We start from the raw sequence: 20,698 nt of genomic DNA, 5'->3' as shown, positions 1-20,698 counted from the left end.
AAAAAGCAAAAGACTAAACGTATTTCTCCTGCTCATAAGTATCCATAGAGGGAATGGCAGGCCTTCACTTGTTTTGTTTAGTGCTCTGATGGCATTAATCTCCTCCTGGGAGTTTCTGGTACAGCTTCTCCTTGCTTCTGTATTGCCTTAAGACCCAGGGAACAGTATTCTGAGGTGGAGCTGGATTCTGATGAGGAATCCCTTGCTTACTCTTCAGATTTCTTTTGACTGGGTCAAAGGAAGAAGTATCTAAAAGTCCTGATACTACTTCTGAAGACTTTTCTTATGAGGAATCTCCAGGTTGATGGAGGACTGTACTTTGTTCTCTGAGGTACATAAGATGCTACGAGTTGCTGCAGATCAACTCTAAGCCTTCTGCTGTTCCTTCTGTTTTGGCTGCCTTGTCAGATGCATTTTCAATGCTTCTAAGGCTCCAGACTCTTGCCCCCCTGCTCCCAAGAAACCTAAAAATTTACAGTCCTCGGGCACACTGTATAGAATCTTTGTACAGTTGTCCTGCTGCTGACTCCTCTGTGGTATCTGTAGCCTGTGAGAAGCCCTCTTGGTTGCTTCCTTCTCCCAAGTTGCTGTCCTCTGATAAAGATGGTAGGGCCATGGAAAGGCTAGGCAAGAAGGTCTACCTCTGCTACCTTGGCTTTTAGGGATGTTGATCAGACCCATATGTCCAGGTACTTGTTGGCTGTCTCTTCCCAGGCTTGTCAGGTTATTTCTAATCTTCCAGACCATGAGGGTAAAACTTCTCCAAGGTGGCTCTTCATTCCATCAAGTGTAGTTATGATGCTGCAGATGCTTCCTTCAGGGCTGCTGCCTTTGGATCATTGAGGTATTTTTGTCTTCGGGTTCAACCTTTGCCTGATGACATTAATGCTATGTTGATAAACGTCTCTCTTGGTAAAACACTAGTTTGGCGAAGGTGCTGCTGCTTTGTTTAAGTTCCTTCAGGATAAGGTCAAGGCTTTACAAGAACTTGAACATGCATTTGTTGAGTTTTCCTTCTGGTAATACACACATTACTAGGGCTGTGGCTTCTTCTGGTGCCCCCTCCCCCAAGGGTTTGGATACCATTACTTGAGGCAGCTACCTGGTGGTCTGTGCATACATTTACTAAACACTTCAAGTTGGATGGCATCTCCAGAGCTAGAGCTGACTTTGTTAGAACCCTACATTATGATTTCCTACATTATGATTTCCTAGAGGGCTTTGTTGGTCCTTTCTCCCAAGTTTTTTCTTAAGCTTTGTCACTCTCCCTAATGTAAAGAATACTGCAACAGTGAAATGGAAGGACATTGTACAGTTGCGTAAAATCTTACCCTAACTGTAGATCTGTTTGCTGTTAGTAGTATTCACTCCCTCCACCCCGTGGTCCATTTCTCTTCTGGATGTACCGATTACCTTTCTTTTCCTTGGATTGGCATTCCTTCTGGGGCCCTTAGTTCTGAGGATGTGACATCTGGATGTCCTGCCCTGCAACTACGAAGGGGCATACATATATTTGTACGTTTTTAAGACCACCTCAAGGCTTTGGTATATTGGCTTGGACGTAGGGCTACTCTTGGCGGGGGTCCCGAATGTAAAGAATACTGCGGTGTAGAGAAGGACATCCACTGTTAAGGTAAGATTTTTACACAACTGTATTTAAGCGCGCTCTCTTTCTGCTTCTCGAAGCACACCTAAACTGTTGCACTAATCTCATCCTTTCACATTACTTCTAGCCCAAGTCTTCTCTGTCTAATTTCTTCAGTGCAAGTTATAGCAAAACCAGCAAGCCTGTCCTTAAAGGGATTGGAGGATTCCACAGTTTCTAGGGGAGAGAGTTGCTATGTCCTATTGACCACTCTTCAGAATTCCTTTTAGGTCCTTAGTACATAATGAAATCCCCAAACACAGGAAATTTAAACCTAGCTAAAGTTTAAAGGTAAATCTTAAGACACGTGGTTGGAAATTCGTATTGGTCACATCAGTGATTCAGCCAGGAATCTGTGTTTAATAAATTTAATAAAATCTTCTCTGCTTTTAAATCAAGGGGTCTAATGTGTTTGATACTGGGCTTGTAATTTTAAGGGTTTTGTATACATTCTGTAAGGTATTTTTTTAATGTGTACTGGCCAGTGATTTTCTTGGGCCAGCAGAAACCTGGACAGGAATGCATTGCAATTCCTCCTGAAAAGAAATTGCACTGTAAACATTTTGTACAACCTCCCTAGAATGTATATCCAGGAGGGAGGTGCACATTTTGAGAGCTCCAGCAAACTGAACACTTCATCCATACTGATATTCCCTTGTCACATTTATAAGTCAGCTGGTGAAATGGATTAGGATTTACTATTAAATTTAATAAACCTGTTTAGTAATGTTTCACTTAAACTGGCAAACGTATGTTAACAGGAAAGAAACTAAACCATGTTAACATTTTCTCTTTATATGCATTATAAAATCACATTTCTTTATAACTCAGTCCAATTTTACATAATTTGCTGAATTTTTGATTTCTCTTAAACCTCAGTCCTCTTCCTGAATATTATTATGCATGTATATCCATTTGTTTCCATTTAATTTCTCCCCTTTTCTAAAGATCCCTGTTCTCATTCTTTTATCATTTTTTATAATCATTTTTACAATCAGCGCTTCAGATATAGTTGGTTTAGACAGATTTCTAACTTCTAGTAATTGTTTTTTGTCCGCCAACAGAATTAAACTTTTCCTGAACATAGCAAGTCCTTGTCATTCAGATGTTGTATCCTGGCTCAAAAGATTAATTTTAACATTTTCTGACAGAATACTCTGTAGAGAATTTGCCTGCCAACTCATTACACACTCAAAACGTATGGTGCCATTTTATTTCTCTGTCAGACCTGTCAGTTGCTATCCAGCTAAAAGTATGTATGTAAACATTCCAAAACAAAAATCCTAAACTTTCTGAACTTTGCATACTTGGGATCCTTTATATCTGTTCTCCCATTGTTCCCTTGTAAATTATTTTCCAATCTCTGCACAGTCTTTTTCTAACCACCCTGGAATTTTTGTTATAGGTGCACAGTATTTTATATGGCCTTATCCCACTGTATTGCCTTTTCCTGTCTAGTTGCTCCCAGCACATTGGTTCATTTTTACATTTTTCTACAGTAAATTCCAGTCCCTTCTTGCCTATTTTCTGCACTCCTAATTGCGGTAATTCCTGTTTGGCAAATTCATCTTTCTCCTGTTGGCTTAGTTCTTAGAATATTTTCTACTGCTTTGCAAAAGTATTCTGTATTATGCTGAAAATCCCACACTTTTTTATTCGGGCCTTTCCACTGTAAAGTATAACCATTCTGCTTGAGAGATGCAAGTATGTATATAAGCTGTAACTGTGTAGCTCTATAAAATATCCCATCAAATCAGATTATCCTAAACCACCTTGTTCTGTTGAAAGGCTTAATTTTATCCCATTTAACTCTTGTCCTCTTCCTCTGATAAATTCATTCACCCTGACCAGTATGCAAAACTAAAGGGACTAAAACATTTTCAGAGCTTTTGTCTTAATATCAATATCTATAAACTGGTTTCTAGTTTCTCAGTTTTGGTAATGTTACTCTTCTGATGCTGTCTTAGCTACCATAACAGAAGCTTTTTTTAAATCCGAACTCTTAAAGTATTTATACCCATTCATGCACGGGTACCTAATTTATGGTTATATCCTTTGTTTTTATCTTAAATTTTCTATCCTAAAAGATATGAAACTGTCTGTTCCACAAAACTCAGATGTCTTTTTCTGTGTTTAACTAGGACAAAATATCTGCAAATAAAGCAAACTTTTCTTTTAAACAAACAAATTGTATCAATTTCCTGAGTCTCTTATTTTCTTTGCCAGTCCTAAATATACAGCAGACAACAAAGGGGGAAAGAGAGCGCCCCTTTCCTGGTTCCTTTGCTCTGGAGTTAAATTGCTGTTGCGCAGCTTTTATTTGTATATTTTTCCCTTTGTAAAGTTTGTACATGTTGCCAAATACGGTCTCTCTACATTTGTTTACTGGGATGATTTAGCTTGGCAAGAGCTCCCCTTTCTGTGGAGGCCAAGGGAGACTAGGTCTACTGTACTTGATGCATGTTATTTTACAGTACAATTTTCAAAACAGTTGTACAGCAAAACATTCTATTTAATTGCATATACGCAACAAACCTTCATTTTAACGGTGAGTACATCTTGCGTAGTGACTAGAGAAAGGTGTATTGACCGCAAGCAGAATACAAGATGGTTTGGAGCACTGGACATAAAATAACCAGAGGAAACGTTGTACTAGTGAGAGAAAGCGGGAGTTGAGTGAACATGGAATATCAGCTTGGGGTTAACAAAAGGTGGGAAAGCTGGAGTAGTTGATATAGGATTATGTGAGTATTATTTTAGCCAGGGGTAGAGCAAGAGCAAGGCCATTTATCCATGAGCTGCATTCTTAGTGCTTTTTTTAAAGGATTTTAAAGGATGTGTTGAATCTATCTACTCTTAAATGAATGGTATGGCATTCCACATTTGTGAGCTGTGATGTGAGGTATGATATGAGTGCTCTCCTGTAGAGTTATGATTTAGTCACACTTAGAACCCTACAATCAAGTACCAGCAAGTCTAGTTGGAAATAACTGAGGAAGACTATTGGGTAAGGTTTTGGCATTTTTCAGGATTGTGGATTACAGTGTATGTCATTTCAGAGTAGCACAGGCAATGACAGAGTTCTAACCAGAAGAGCTTTTTGTTGCTTTTTAAGGGCTAAGGGATGTGTGTGGCCTGTACAGTGGGTTACCTGTGAAGTTTGCAGTTTTGTTGTAGCAGTCTGCAGTTGTGCCTGTTACTGTTCTGGGAGATTCCCCTGAATCTGTATGTAACTTTTGTCAGACTCTCTCTGAATTCCTAACCAAAAAAAAACTGAACAAGCACAGGAATCTGTCTAGTTCCAACATCACCAACATGAGTGTTGAGTAAAAATAACTAATAAATATACAAATATAGTTACTGAGGCTCACTTGTCTGTTGAAGAATCAAGGCTTGTGCTGTAGAACCCTACCTGGGTTTCATGATTTTTGGAAATTGTGACTGAGCTCCTCAGGAAGTTTTAAGACTGTGTGTTTCTCTGTCTCTCTCAATTTCTATTAATAGCTTTCACCTTTTCTACCCCAGTTTTGACTCTCATTTTGATTGTTATCCCACACTATCTTTAACGTCTGAAGAAATATCTGCTGTTTTAAGGAATGAGTACTGGAGCAGAGGTAAATTCCACTGTAACATGTAGGTGGGCAGCTCCAATGTCTCGTTTCACTTTATTACATGATCAGAAACCAGTATGAGATGGCTGTTTAAGCTTTCAGATGTACATTTTTCTGTGAAATATTTCCATCCAGTGTAGCCCAGCTTGTGTTTTGTAATATAAATTCTATCAAGAGTTCCTGCTGAATTCATGTCAAGTCTCATTCCCCCACCTATAAGTAATATTCCCTGCTGAAAGAAGAATTCTCCCAAAATGTTAACATTCCATTAGTTTTTGGTGGAATATAAGTACATGCCAGCACAATCCTTGTCGCATGCTGCCATAAGTCTACTATTGTCTTTTTTTCCTTTTGTATCACTATTGGCAATCAACATTACTTCTCCATCCTTTGTCCCTTATATTCTGACAAAGATACATTCTGAAATCCTTTATCAAATTCAGTGTACATTTCTTTCCAGATGTTTCTTGCAACGTTGCTATTTGCACTCTCCATTTCTGGATTTTTTGAATTCTCCAAATCTTTTGAGTTTCTAATACTATGACAGGAATGGACCCCGTTTCTAAGTGAAAGTGCAATTTAAAGTTAAAAATTAGTATTTTCAATCTTTCACCCAAAAGTGCTTTTTGCAGTGCTTGCAATGTGCCCAGCAAAGACTCCAACTTGTATGGTGTTACATGGATTGGTAGCATTGTCTAAATACGATTGTAGATGAATTTCTTTTTGGTAAGACCCCGTTGCTCCAACTACTATTGGAACTGTCAGAGTAGCTTTCTTCCACATTACTGTTATTTCTGCTTGCAGATCCTGATATTTTATGATTTTGTGCGTCTCTGTGCACGATACTGTAGTCACTGGCTGTAGCAGTTTCAATGATCAATGCTACTTTTGTCTTTTTTCCTGGACCACTATATCTGATTTTCTAGCATCTGTCTTTGAGCTGTTGGTATTGGGTGATCCCATGTGATGTAAACTTAATTTTCTGTGGTGCTTTGTGGTTCATGTTTCCAGTGTTTTTCAGCCACTTCAATATCCTAATGTTTGCACAGTCCCCACTGCAACAGTGTTGCCACATTATTATGCCTTTCAGTATACAGTCCTCCTGCCATTAGTGTCACGAGGTGTGCGACTGTTTCTAATTCTGTTTTACACAACCTACATTTGTCCGTTTCGCCCACGTGTTCAATGGACTTTGTAAACCAATGTGCATGTAGCCTACTGTCTTGGGCTGCCAATATTAACCTTTCATCTCTTGCTTTGAATTCGCCTATCCGTCATCACTCCTGTGTTCACCTTATATTTTGTCGTTTGGCACATTCAGTTGCTGCCTTTTCTTCTTTTTTAAATCTACTTCTGGTTTCATTTCCTGCTTGATGCCAATATACTTCTGTTAAGTTAAGCAGAGCAATCTTCTTGGATTTATTTTCCTCATATTTCAAAACTTTCATTACATTTAGGTCTTGTGAGGTCAGCAGGTATGTGTGGAATCCCATGATTGCAAGTCTATACATGTAATCAATGTCAAGGAGGCCCATCCCTCCTTCGGAACAGGGAATATATAATCTTGGTATACACAGATTGTTTATAAGTCATTTAGTGAGCATGGAGCATGAAGTATCCTTGTTTTCCTGTCTAATCTGCCCAACACATTTTGGGGGCAATCAGTCACTCCAAAACTGTAAGTTAGTACAGGAAGAGCAATTTGGTTTTATAGCTTGGATTTTTTTCCTAGATAACCAATGCTGTTTTCCGAATTAAAGTCTTGTAAATTATTCCTTAAGTTTTTTTTCACATCTGTTAATGTTTTATTGTTCCTTCATCCGTTCCCAAATGTTTATACACTCCCTCTTGCTAGAGTTCTTTTTTATCACATTCTTGTCCCAAATTGATGTTTTCCTGGTGCTGCAGTTTTCCTGCTTTTAAAGGTTGCTTTTGCACACTTTAAGACCAAATGACATTCTTGTATCTGAAAACACAACCTGCAGCTGTGCTTTCAGTTCTCATCTGATGAACTATACAATTTTTAAATCCTTGACAGAGAAGATAAGCCTTTACACTTTTTAGGAGCCAAATTGTAGCCTTGGCCTAAGTTAAGTAAACAGCTTACTGGGGTAATGGCAAGGCAGAATAGCAACAGTGAAAATCACCCTGGAATACCCCCCTTTGAATTTTTATCCCTGGGATATTAATCTATCCTTTTATCATGGTTTAATTGCTAAGTGGTTTGCCTCTGTTTCATGGTCACTAATGTCAATCAGTGTAGGATGTATTTTGTACGCTTTTAAGCACACTCTTCTCCATGAATGTGGGATACTGTCAAATGCATTTTTTTATAGTTGATCCATGCCATACTTAAATTCTTCCTCTTTTTTACAGTTCTCCAGTATGACTTTAACAAAGATCCTTTGTTCCATATGACTTTCTTTTATTGCCGTTTTGTTCTGCTGCCATAATTTTCTTCTAAATTACTGTAAACTCCATCGACATCAATTCCCATATATAGTTTAAATGTCATCAGAAGGCAAGTTATCTGCCTGTAATTTTTAGGGTAGCTTGCAGTTGCTCCCTTAAGGAGCATTGTTTTGCCTGTTAACCAGGTTGGTGTCTGTTCAGGGTGCACATATAAATAGTTCTTACTCCTGGCTAAATCCTTAAAACCTGCGGTAGTGGTGCTGCGGTAGTGTTGTCCCCTCACAGCAAGAAGTTATCGTGTTCGATTCTCAGCTAGAGCGTTTTCTGTGTGGAGGCATGTGTGAATGGGCGTGCCTTCGTTGAAGGTTGTGCGTCTGGGCTGGTAACTTTGCACGTAAAATCCACTACCAAACATCAGCGGACCGGAGTTCCGCTGTGGCGATCCCTAATCTGGATAAGCTGAAGGACACAACTCATGGCTGAATCCTTGTGCAAAGATGTTAATACTTTAGGTACTGCATCTGGGCCTGGGGTTTTCCAATTAGAGGCTTTTCTTAACTTTGTTTCAATCTCTCTGGCTGTTACTTTATCCCATTTCATATCCTGCACCTTTAAACTTCTTATTCTTTCTTTTACTTGTCTCCATTTAGCATCTTGTTCCACAGGATCTTCATGAATGCTTATCTACTTCCTTTTTTATTTGCAGTCTTTCATTTCCTTTTACCTTATTTGCCAGTTCTCTAAAACTTTTTTTGGGGTCATCAGTAAACTGCTTATTTTGTACTTTTTATATTTATCTGTATCCTAAGTTTTTCACTTGTGCTAAAATTTTTAGTTTGTGATGATGCATGATAGATCCTGGTCTCTCCTAATAATGTGCATTGCTTTAATCCCGTATATCTTAGTGTTTTATTTATCTTTTCCCTCTTCTGAGTGACACTTGTCTTAATTACTTTATAGTTTTCTCTGTTCCATACTTCCATGATGGTTTTAAATTCCTCCCCTTCCTTTCACTCACTACCCTGTTTTTTTGGTAGAACTTTGTTATAATTTGGCAGCACAGTAATGTATCCTGTTACTTATGCTATCACATGGAGCTCTAGGGACAGTTCTAATTACCGTGTTCATTTGTTTTACCAGACTTCTGACTTTTGAGTTTTATTTACCTTCTGCAGTCTCTCTCATTGATCTTGATACATCTGTCCATGTCTGTTAGATCAAGCAACTCATCTCTTGCTCATTTTCTTCCAAACTGAGAGCACATCCATTGTTTTCCGTTTTTGTGGGCATGCTATCGAAAGTTCTATAGCATCTTCCTGTGGCACCTTCTCTTCAATTTCATCCTATGCCATCTGTTGCAGTTTATTTCCATTTGAACTCATCACATATTCAAGACTGCTTTGATGGAAACCCTCAACAAGAAAACTGAATACGTTTTACAAACACCCCGACCCTGTTAACGTAGAACAGAAAATTATGCACCTCTTTAAAAATTAAGTTTAACTGATAGGAACAGCTGCCCCCACAGGTTACCTAATGTAAAATTAAGGTTACTCATAATAAAAGGCGCATGTTGCAACTTGTAATATGTTGTCCCCATCTCGCCTTCCTTGTTTGGGTTTGGAGCTGATTCTTTGCTCCGACTCTGCTGTATTCTAAAGCTCGAGAGCTTCCACTGGCTTGAGGCTAGACCCTATCCCATCATGCCTAGCGCTAGTTACCCCGATCTAGTTTGCCGCTTGAAGCTTCGAGATTGCTGTCAAGTGTTTTGATTTTTTTTTTGTGTTCTATTCTGTACTAATAGCTTAAAGTTCGTCAGGAAATCTTTCTGTAGACTAGTAGCAGTTGTCTAGGAATCTCTATTTTCATTTTGTGGTTGTTTAGGCCGTTTTTCCTTCTGGTTTATCCCCCTTTCAAATCTGTTTTTATTTGGAGGATTCCCCCTTGTTCTCAGCCTGCTTTCAGTTAGAGGGCTTCCCCTTATTCCCTCCTTCCTTTCTGCTAAAGAGTTAGCTGATTTTAAGTTAGAGGCTCTCCCCCTTCCTTTACCTTAGCGTTGTGGTTATTGTAGAGTTGTAGATTTCTCCTCTTGATGTCTATAACTAATGTATTGTGCCTTTGCTGTTTGTGCTTTGAATAATGTCTAAAGAAGCGGCCAAAGAATCCAAACCTTCTGGATTCAAGAAGTGACTCGTAGTCCCAAAAGATGTCCCTGACTGGGCATACAAGTTGTTTATTGCCTGGGAGCTGTGCACCTGCAGGACTAGTGTTTTCATTTGTTATGCCTTCAGCACCAGAGTCCTGCAGGAGCGCAAAAACAAACTTATACTGAGAGGCTTACTAAAAGGGCCCTTTGACGCACCAGTGGAAGGGAATTGGGCAAGTAAACCAGGAAAATCTTCCAAACCAACATCTCTGTCTGTTCTGACTTGGGAGCTGTCGAGATGCACAGAAATCTTCCAGTTCGTCTGATCCGAAACCTCTTGTTCTCTTGTGTCCGACAAGACTTTCTCCTGCGGTTCAGTCAGTTTCAACTGAAAAGTCTAGGAGTCACAAAAGGGCTAGGTCTCCTCCTTTGGAATTTTGGAACCAATGAGGTGCTCTCTACAGTCCGTGGCGGGCAGTCACTGATTGTCCACCCACTCCTCTCGGTTGTCTAGGAGCCTTTCAGACAATTATGTGGAGAGGGTGGTGAAGAGGGTTCTCAAGAGTCTGTCACCAAAATCTTGTCGAGCCCAGCCCGTAAAGATGTGGAACAGACTACTCAACCCCCCGGATAGTCTATTCCTCAGACTCACCTGAGCTTGGAGCCGGAGTGCATGGAAGTCCTTGTGGTGGAACATTCTATTCCGAAAACCTCTGGTCTCTGTTCCGACATCCGTGCTGATCTCTGCGATACCTCCTACCATGGGATCTGGGAGCATGCACTCCCTCATGCATAGTTTTCTGTTCTACATTAACATCTTTAAAAATGGAGTTTAACCTTCCAGATAGGTCATTACCCAATGTAAAATTAAAGGTTACTCATGCTAAAGGTGCATGTTGCAACCTGTGTGTTCACTGACTGGTGTCTTCTGTCCTTTATTTCTGTTCCCCACCCAGATGTGGAACCGCTTGTATACTTCCAGAATGCAATTTTCTTAAGAATAAAGCACTGTCTTAAAACTAAAGTTTAGTGTTCTGTTAAATGCTTTAAAGTATTCAGGCTGCTGTCTTCACTTCCCATAATTTCCAACTTTTAATTTCCCTGAACTGCTTGCCAGTTGCACCTTTTGCATTTCCCTTGGTAAAGAATGTTTGTAATGCTCAAGATTAATTTCTTGCACATGCCGACAGCTAATCTCCCATGTAAAAGTCAGTAATGAAAGAAAAAGCTAACATCTCCGCAGTTACATAAAGGAATCTTTAAATTTTACTCTGAGCAGAATTTACAGCTGCCTTCAGCTACAGACAACTCTACTCCCACTGAGAACATTTGTTAAGGAGGTACAAGCTAATATATTTACTGATGCAAAGAACTTGCCATTTTTCACAACTCATTTTGTCTTCATTTTCATGCATACTTGTTTAGCTAAGCCAAGGGCATTAATCTAGACATCCACCGTTGTAAAAATGAGAGATTCCCTTAATTCACTATATAGTAAAAATAAGAGGATTCCCTTAATTCAATATGTAGTTTAATCAGTGTGCTTGTAGACCCCAGCAGCCCAAGATCTTAGCAAATTAACTTAGTCTTGTTTTCTTGTTATACAGCAAAGCATATTTTTATTAAAGTACTAGTTTACTTTTATTAAGTACATAAACTACTGAAAGACCTTCCCCCAAGTTTTAAAGTACCCAATGCACACCACAAAACTGCTTAATTATATAACCTGCTGTTTTATGTAATGTTTTTCACAAATGCCAAGAACAAACATTTACTTGGATATTTTTCCCTTTTAGTGTCGTCCTAAACACAGTGGTATATATGCTTTACAGCCAACCTTCAAGTTTAGCAAAGTCAGTAGTCTTTCTCAAGCCAACTTTTCTTGCCATATTTCACAAATGTGGTGCTTTAGTGTCCCATTTATTAAGTAATTTCAGTGTTGCTGGTCTTTCCGTTCAACGTAAGCCCCAACATCAGACTGGTTCAAGTCCTAAGGTACTCCTGATTTCTTCCAGTTATTTTCTGTGTGTCTTTATTTTTTTCTACTTGCTTTTCTTGGATAAAATTTTATTTCCTCCTTGGCCTGTTCTGCATCTAAAAATGTCTTCAATCTTCCCGAAAAATATTCTGAGTACAGCTGGGAAACAGCAGTGTCTTTCACCTGCCTCTCCACATTCCCCGATAGCTAGTATACATTTGCTTCTCCTTCAGGGTGTATAGTGAATAATCATTTTCCGCAAACAAGACTGCTTTTCCAGTTTTAATACTTTCCCTTCTGCACAGATCTGTCTGGATCAACTCTGTTGGTATGATCTTAACTAATGTAGCTCTTGGCTGTGGCTGGGTTTGGTGCCAACACTTTGGTGTTTCAGTTAACAAATCATGCTGGGGAATAATTCAGTTGCTTATTTGTGCTTTCGTAAAATTAATGAATTTCTCGGGTACAGTAGAAAATCTCATTTTCCCTGTGCATGTGATTTTCTAACTCTACTTTTTAAACAGTTCTTGAGAAGCCTGAAACTCAGCCAGACATTTATCCACTTCAGCCTGAGATTTGTGTGTTTTGCAGTATCGGATCATCTGAACAGCTAGCTATTCTAGGTTTTTTATTCTTTATTTTTTTTCCAGCCATTTGTGAGTTAATGGATTCCTTCACTGTGATTTATTTTAATTCCTTGTGATTAGATTTTATTCATTTTGTACTCCAGTTTTGGTAAATGAGATGGCTTCATGTAATTTTAAGTTTGAACAGCTGCAGGATTCTTCCCAGTCAATAGTTGGTCACCTTTTCTGGAGAAATAGCCATTGGCCTGTCATTTCCCTTGCCTAACATGTGCCTTTTTTAATGACGATGCTCTTCTCCTGATTCCTGATTCGTAACTGCCGGTACCTCTGGGGCCCGACACTCCTCCGGCTCCTGGTAAGCCTTTTCCAGAGCACTACCTACAGGGCCCTAAGATCACCATCCAGGCCTCTAAAAGCTTATATCTGCTTCCCCCTAAAACCCTCCCTCCTGTAGGAATCCAGGTCCTTACCCTTAAAGGGTAAAAGGTTTAAGGTTCTTAGAGATGGCTTTGAGAGCTTTGAACTGCCACTTCCACCATTCAATACCAACTATAATTCCTTGATCAGTTGAGTAAAAAACTAAAAACTATCCTCTAAACTCTTTAGATAAAAAAAAATATAAAAAGTATTACAACATACAGCACAGGTTAGTAACCATTCTTTAAAATACTGGCTATGATGCACTGGAGACTTCTTTAGATCAGCCATGACTGGCACAGTTATTAGGAGGCATGCATGGTTGATAGGGTATTTATTACCCATGTCAAATCAAAAAAACTTTTGGCATGCACTATGGACAAAGGTCCCTTATTTGGTTCCCCTAACAGGCAGTACTAAAAAAAAGATGGAAGAAAGCTAAATCTGTTCAAACAGTAAAGGTTTTCTAGCAAGTTCAACCTCCAAGGTTTAGTAGGAAACTGCCCTCCAAGAACTGTCCCTTTCCGAACTCTAGCCCAGGAAGAGGCAGGAATAGGAAGCAGAGCTAGACCCAGAAACCAAGGGGTTCCTACAGGGTCCAATGGCATGGCATGGCAAGGACCAAAGGACCGCGGATACACCCACCACCTCAACAACAGTGACATCTCACAGATGGTGGGGGTGCCCTACCAGGGAACAACTACAGCCACCTTTAGGCGAAAACTAGCATTATTTTCAAAAACTGGCACTGCATACAAGAGAAAAATGGATTTAAACTGGCCGCAAATATTGGTACCCACTCCCTGAGAGCATGTCATCCAGACAAATTTGGCTGCTGCCCTGATTCCTTTACTTGCTGACACAGAACAACTACAGCATTTCTGCATCCCAGTCTAAGACTCTGCAGTTAACTGCATGGCACATTACCTAACAACAGTTAACCAGAATTTATCCCAAAGGGTTAAAGACAGTATGACAGATGTGGTGAACATAGCCAACATCCTGGAGTAACATCCTGAGGCAGAGCTCTACCATACAGCCCTGTCCTATTCCTCCAAGATACATGCATCAGCTATTTCAGCAGAATACTCTGCTAAGAACAAATACTGAGTTTATGCCTGGCTTGCAGCCTAGATCTTTATATCAAAATCCACCTTTCCTCCTTCCCTTCAACCCACCACCAGAGGAACCCAAAGGACAAAACATCCTACATATGTACAGTACTTATCTTGCTACACATAGACACAACAACTAGAAAAAACACAGAACAAACATGGTAGCATATGCAACATGCTGGGAAGGAAAACCATCTTCTAAAAAGAAAAAAACAAAAAATGGATAGGAAATTGCATGGGATTCTGTTATATATATAAGGAAGAGACTCCTAAAACAGAAAGAAAAACTCCAGAGAACATCAGACCCCACTACCACAGCTTTCTTCACGGTGGCTACCAGCTACCATTCAGGAGGCTACCACAACACTTGACGAGCTGCTATTTTTTGCCAAGCATTATAACTTACCACTATACTAGGATCGGCTACTTGGTTCTACTGCCTTTTTGTTTCAGGATCTAACCTACACATACCCTAATCTTTATCTCCTCCCCTAGTTTAGCTCCCATGTCTACCTATCCCTGATTTAGCAGATGCATTAGCATCCTTGAAGGACATATTATAGTACTGTACCTGCACCATAAATGTAGATGTGTAGATGCATGCATCTACAGTCAGACCCACCCTCCTTCCCCCTGAGGCAATTCTAGGTATTTCCCAGGTATTTACCAATCTTGGGGGATCTATGGGATCTGTATTTGTGTATTTGTATGTATATTATGTTTTTTTGTGTTTGTACTATTTGCTCTATTTTTTTATTTGTTTACTTTGCAATTCTAGCCTTAGCACCTGGCACCTGGCATGCACCTGGGCATCTGGGGACAGAAAATGGTGGGGGCTGATGCCTTTATGAAATCCTAAACCTGACGCCCTGCCAATGACGACGTGTGCATAGCGACACTGGGCAGCCAGACCCAGACTGCTTTGAATCGCATCAAGGCTGCCTCTGGCGACAGGACAACCCATTTGTGAAGACTGCAGATGCATTCCTCTCGGACATCTACATTTATAGTAGGTACAAAACTGTACTTTGTCTAAGTTTCTTTATTGGCATTTAGGCAATAACTAAATTTACCCACAATTAAAATTTCATTGACTGTTTGTTTTCTCAGTTTTTGCTTTTACTCTGGGGGCGGGGCTGAAATTAAGCTGCTGATCAGTGTGCAGCCATCTTAGAAGTCAGATGGGGTATAGCATTGCCACACACCTGTTGGGCCCCCACCTCCTGTGATGTGTAGAAAAAGCATCTTTAAGTGTACACCCTTTATGGTGAGATGTTCATCTTCAGATAGGTTTTCCACTGGGGTACTGTTTTCTTACAATAATGTCTAGCTTTTTTGAACAGCAGTAATCCCTTGCTTGTTCCAGAAAGCACTTGCTATTTTTTGGTCGGCATCGACCTCATTACTGGCCCGTTATCTGTACCCAACATCCAAGCCAGTTCTACCAGCTGTCCACCCCAGTCAGACTGGTGTCTTTTCTGGGGTTGGTAATGGATCCTGAGGGTATCCTGGGTGCTTCCTCAGTACTTTTTTTGGGGGGTTATGACCTTCTCCACCCACCATGCTCATTTTATGTCCAAGGACAGCTCCCCTCTTTGGACCCTGTGCCCCTTAGCTTGTGTGTGAGTATCATGCCACCTGGGTTGGGCGCACTCTTCCTTTCTCTGGCTCTCCAGTCATCCAAGCTGTTTGGCTGCAGGTCAGCTGTGCTGCTTTCAGGGCTTTATCCACCTCTGCCACTGGAGCAGCCTCAGGAAATTTGCTTTTAACATTAAACAGAAATCCAAATCCAAGATGTGCTTTACTTGGGGACCCACAAAGGCATGGCTATAATAAACAAAAATAAGATTTGGTGCGCACGTACTTTACCTCTTGTGACATCTGAAAAAGTGCAAATCTTATTGGGTGTAGGTGTTAATGGTCATAATTTTAAAATCTTATTTTTACATGCATTATAAACCTCTTCTGCATACAGTAGTAAATCTGACCTTTTACTGCTGACCACTCATTGAAGTATATGCAGTAACACTGTCTGTCCAGAGGCCTGGAAGAATTGGATTTCTTTTAAGTCTGCCTTGCCTGCCTCTTCTCCATTTAAACTTAGTGCACGAGTGCAGCTGTTACTGAGCTGTGCCAGCTTCTACTTGTTGAAGTTGCTGTTCAGCCTTACTCTTGAAAATGAAAACCAAATCCAGTGATACTAAGTTTGGCCTATGGCCATACCCCCTTCCACCCAGAAGAACCCAGCCAACTGCTCCTGAATGTAACGCTTTCTTTTTTTCAGTGCAAACTTGCTAATGGGATTGGAATCCTTCCTTGCAAATTAAGATAGTTGCCAGGCTGGTTCGGCTCCCTCCCCCAAACACTAGTCGTCTGTCCTTTTTTTTTTTTTTTTTTTTTTTTTGCAGGGCATCCTTTTGGGGGGGGGGGGTAAATGTAACTTACCCTTTCAGAAGCACCACTTTGAGCAAGACTGAATAAATCTAACAGCAGGATGATATTCTAGGGGAAACTGGACAGGGCAGCAGAGCTATCTTGCTTGATGAAAATCCTCTTGTCTGTCCTGATTTTTTTACCTGGAATCGGACTTTTTTTTTTTTTTTTTTTTTTCATTTAGTAGCAAAGTTGAGATCACTGGCAGTAATAGGCCTGGGGTAATGGGACTTGATTCTTTGTGGAAAAGGCAGTCTGTGCTCATTCAAGAACTAATTCCTGCTCCCCAGTTTCCATCCGTTCAATCAGGAACATTTTCACAACTTGAGTGCAACTTTACTTTCCAATTCACTAAGTTTTGTATGTCTACTATAGATATGGAAGTCACAGAAATTTCTTTCTAAAATCTCTTAACTTGGCTTCAGATTACAGAAATCTATTCCTGAATGCTCTGAACCTAGTGATTCTATACCTCAGTTTAAAATTTTTAATTATGGAGTCCAGCTTATGTGATCAAGAATGTTTTTTTCGTACATTAGCTAATGGACTTGTCCCCTCTCGTTTCTGTCTAGATGGCATGTCTCTTGGTGAATGAGGAGAAGGGAGGCTTCTTTCCTTATGCTAACTGCAGTACCTAGACAATAAATACATAAACTGACAGTGTTTGTAATAAGAGCTGCGAAACTGCTTTTAAAAAAATGAGGGATGATCAGATCTTGGCTGTGTCCACTACACCTTCATTTATTTGCCATTCCTCTCCCCATAGCAGCCCGCAAAAGTGTTACTGTGGCATTTTGTTGTCTTATCCGTGAGCTACTCTGCCTTGTTTGACCACATTTATAATAAAAATTTTTTTTTTTTTTTTTTTTAAGCACCTTAACGTCTTGTATAAATGTGTGAATTTTTTAAATCATTTTTCGGTTTAACACTTGCCCCTGTCGTGCGTTCTCTGAAATTTCTCTCAGTGTTTTTCTTGTGTTCCCACAGTCCATTAACTGTCTCCTTCCCTTTTTGTAAAGATTCCATATACAGTTTTTACCCTCTTATGACATTCTGTAATCCTGTTGGTCTGTTCAGGTTTTGATTTCCAGTTTCTTGCATTTTGTTTTTTGGCAGTCAGCACTTGGTAGGTCCTTCAATGTGTCTAGGCAATAGCTTTTGCATCCCAGCTAAAAAGAATCCTTTAATTAGTTGAAGTAATTTGCTCCCTCCCACATTTCTGACAGTGCCCTGTGTGGAATTTTTAATATCCAGCAACACGACGCATTCTTTAAAACGTTTTTCTGGGTGTCCCTCTCTCTCCCATCACAGCAACAATAATTGCTTTTCTCTGAAGTGTACGTGAGTTAAAAAATAGTGCAAATGCTTCAATGCAAAAATCCTAAAACGCTTTGCTTTTGTTGTATACTCGGAAATCACACAAATATGCTCTCTACATGAGGCTGGCATGCTGTTTTGTCTCTTGCATATATTCCATCATCTTTTAAGAATAAATACTATTCGTGTGTGCAAGATTCAGAATTACTGATCCTCTGGATCCATGTGACAAAATTCTCAGTTGCTAAAATTGCAAGTTTGTCTGCTTTATCCTCTAATTTTCCACTGTCCACCCTCCATGCACACACAGGATATGATGGGTATTTATCTTAAATTGCTTTTGTAAAGTGTAAGAATTGCTTAGTTTCCAGGCCATTTGTTAAAGGGTTTTGGAATTTTTTATTTTTAAATTCATCATAAGGTGACCTTTCAACTGCTGCTACTAGACTGCAGTAATTTATATGCTTTTCTGTACGAGATTGTCTTAAGGTTGTAGTGGGTGGAAAAAGGACTAACTTGTGCAGAACTCCTCAAACCACCAAAACAGTCTGGCATGTATGGGGGAAGTCGCAATAGTCAAGATTTCTATTGTATAAATTAGAATAGCTGAAATGTATTGAAATACTACCCAAAGATGAAACGGCCCAAACACAACATATACAAAGGTATTTGAAGAAGTTGTTCATTGTTTGCAACTGGTATAATGAACAGTACATTGATAAACAAGGTTCTTGTGTTCATTTTGTCATAGGTTTTTCCATCATGGAGCTCAGTGAAGCAAATCTACAGACATTAACTGAGTACTTACAGAAAACTCTTGACCCAGATCCTGCTGTTAGACGCCCAGGTAATTGAAATAGTTTTGAATTGTGTGCATTTTTGTTTCCTCTTGTGTGTACCTTCTGTTAGGAACTCACTCAGATTTGTACTAGGATTGTTGGCTTCATACTTAACAGGGATTATTTTTCTTCAAAGTTGTTGTTTGCAGGGCATTTTAGAACAATTAGGGCAAAGAAGCCCTACTGGATGTTTTAAATTTTTTAGGTTTTGTTTCAGAAAATCCTGAGAATCCACAAAGGTCAGCACTGATAAATTTTAGGATATAGCCATTTCCAGAAAGAGAAAAACACATCCACTGTATAAAGTGAATGCAAGAAAATAGAACCTTGGATTTAATATTTGGGCCTTAAAGGTTCTTTTTAGTTATCTGTTTCAATGAATGACCATTGTTTGACTCCAAACATTCTTAATGTTTAATTTTTGCATGAAACATTGTTGGTTCTTTGGTATTTCACACTAGTTGGGATCTGAGGATTGTCTTTAAAGGTACATTCTTATGCTTTTGAGGTGACAAACGCAGACTTTAATCACTTTGACATGAATCTTGAAGTTATTCGGGAGTGAAGTTGCATTTCCTTTAAGGAAAGCAAGACTAATGTCATCCCCAAAATAAATATGCAAGCTTAAAATGGGTGTAGTGTTTGGCTATACACATCCAACCTTTTTCTCCCCTTAAAAGCTGAGGGGTATCCCCCCCCCCTCCTACACACCCACCCACCATTATGTCTGTAAAAAAACACCTGTGCAAGCAAGGGATCCCACACACACACCCATTATGCCAGTATTAAACGCCTGTGTGCAAGTGCTCTGTGTAAAACGTACACATGCCTAGGAATTCTCTTGGAGCAAAACACTGTGGCTATCTGAGCTGGATTTGCTTTATGCATCACTTTATTTGTACTACAAACTACGTGGAGACACCCCTGTTCAGCTTTTAGAGTTGTGCAATTCAGTGGGTGTATGCTTAGTGTTTTTAAACTCTTGCATGGAAGCTGTAGGAAGTGTGTGTCATAACTAGATATTTGTGAAAGTGCTGTGGCAGTGAGGGTTTCTTCTGCCTACCATTTAACTTTTTTTTTTTCCCCTTTAATAACCTTTACTTATGTCATACGTGATAATTTAATCTTTACATTTATATAAATGAAAAACATTGACACCACTTGAGTTGCAAACATTATACGTCAGACACCATTGAAACAACTGTAGTTGCAAACATGCATCACTACTAATCTATTCGGTTATGGTCAGTTAAGCTTTATATGGCTCATTCAAATCCTGCCTCTTAAACCTCGTTCCTTCTTTGCATACATTGTTCCCACAGTTCTCATTTTATTCTTATGTAGTTTTCCTCTGTCCCTTTTGTAAAGATCCCCAACTCCAGTTCTGTCTCTGTTACTATATTCACAGCTTATAGTAAAGTTGGTCTAGACTTTAATTTTTTCCATTTTCTAGTAATTGCTTTTTTGGCATCCACCATAATTAGACTCAGCAAGTCTTTATGTTTAGGCAATTCCAATTCTGTATCATAGCTGAAAACCATCTCCCCAGTCAATCCAATCTTCTCTCCCAGTATCCCATACAGAGTGGTTTGCAGGGAACCCTAAAGAGTCTGCCAGCTCATTACACCCCCAAAATGTGTTTCCAGCCACCTCTTTCTTACCTATCACAGCTCCGTTTGCTATCCACCCGAGGGAAAAATTATTGGCTATTTTTATACTCCAAAGCAGATTCCAATGTAAATACTTCCAAGCAAATATGCTAAATCTTCTACACATTGCATATTTGGGAGATAAACATCTCCCCATTGTCTTTTGAATTACTTATCCAGTCTCTCTTCCCAATCCTTTGTAAGCTGCTCTGATTCTTATCTATTCAATATTTTATATGCTCTACTACTAATTTCTTTTTAACGGCAGCTTATGTTCCAGTTATTTGCTGCCAATACATTTGTTCCTTTGCCATTTTTCTCCAACAAGTTCCAGCCTCCTTTTGCCTATTATCTGTATTCCTAACCACAGTCATTCCTATCAGCAGAATCTCTTCTCCGTTCTTGTGCTGGTCAGGTTCATATAAAATAGCAGGGAGTATTCTAAGTATAATAATCTGTATGATTTTAAGAGCCTCTGCATCCAAAATGTCTCTCTGTCTCTGTCTCTGTCTCTGTCTCTGTCTCTGTCTCTGTCTCTGTCTCTGTCTC

At 39.5% G+C, this 20,698-nt stretch overlaps 1 protein-coding gene across 1 annotated transcript in view; it reads left to right on the top strand.

Annotated features, from left to right (window-relative positions):
* The window catches only part of CSE1L (chromosome segregation 1 like), a 1,337,268-nt gene that overhangs the window by 42,244 nt on the left and 1,274,326 nt on the right, over window positions 1-20,698 (top strand). Inside the window, exon 2 of the mRNA XM_044088970.1 lies at window positions 18,413-18,508. Coding sequence (XP_043944905.1) covers window positions 18,424-18,508 — 85 coding nt within the window. The 5' untranslated portion in view covers window positions 18,413-18,423. The remainder of the gene's footprint in view (window positions 1-18,412; window positions 18,509-20,698) is intronic.

This window comes from Protopterus annectens, chromosome 12.part0 (genome assembly GCF_019279795.1).
Source record: "Protopterus annectens isolate FY-2018-M chromosome 12.part0, PAN1.0, whole genome shotgun sequence".
NCBI lineage: Eukaryota > Metazoa > Chordata > Ceratodontiformes > Protopteridae > Protopterus > Protopterus annectens.
The sequence above is the reverse complement of the archived record's forward strand: the minus strand, read 5'-3'. Positions and strand labels throughout refer to the sequence as shown.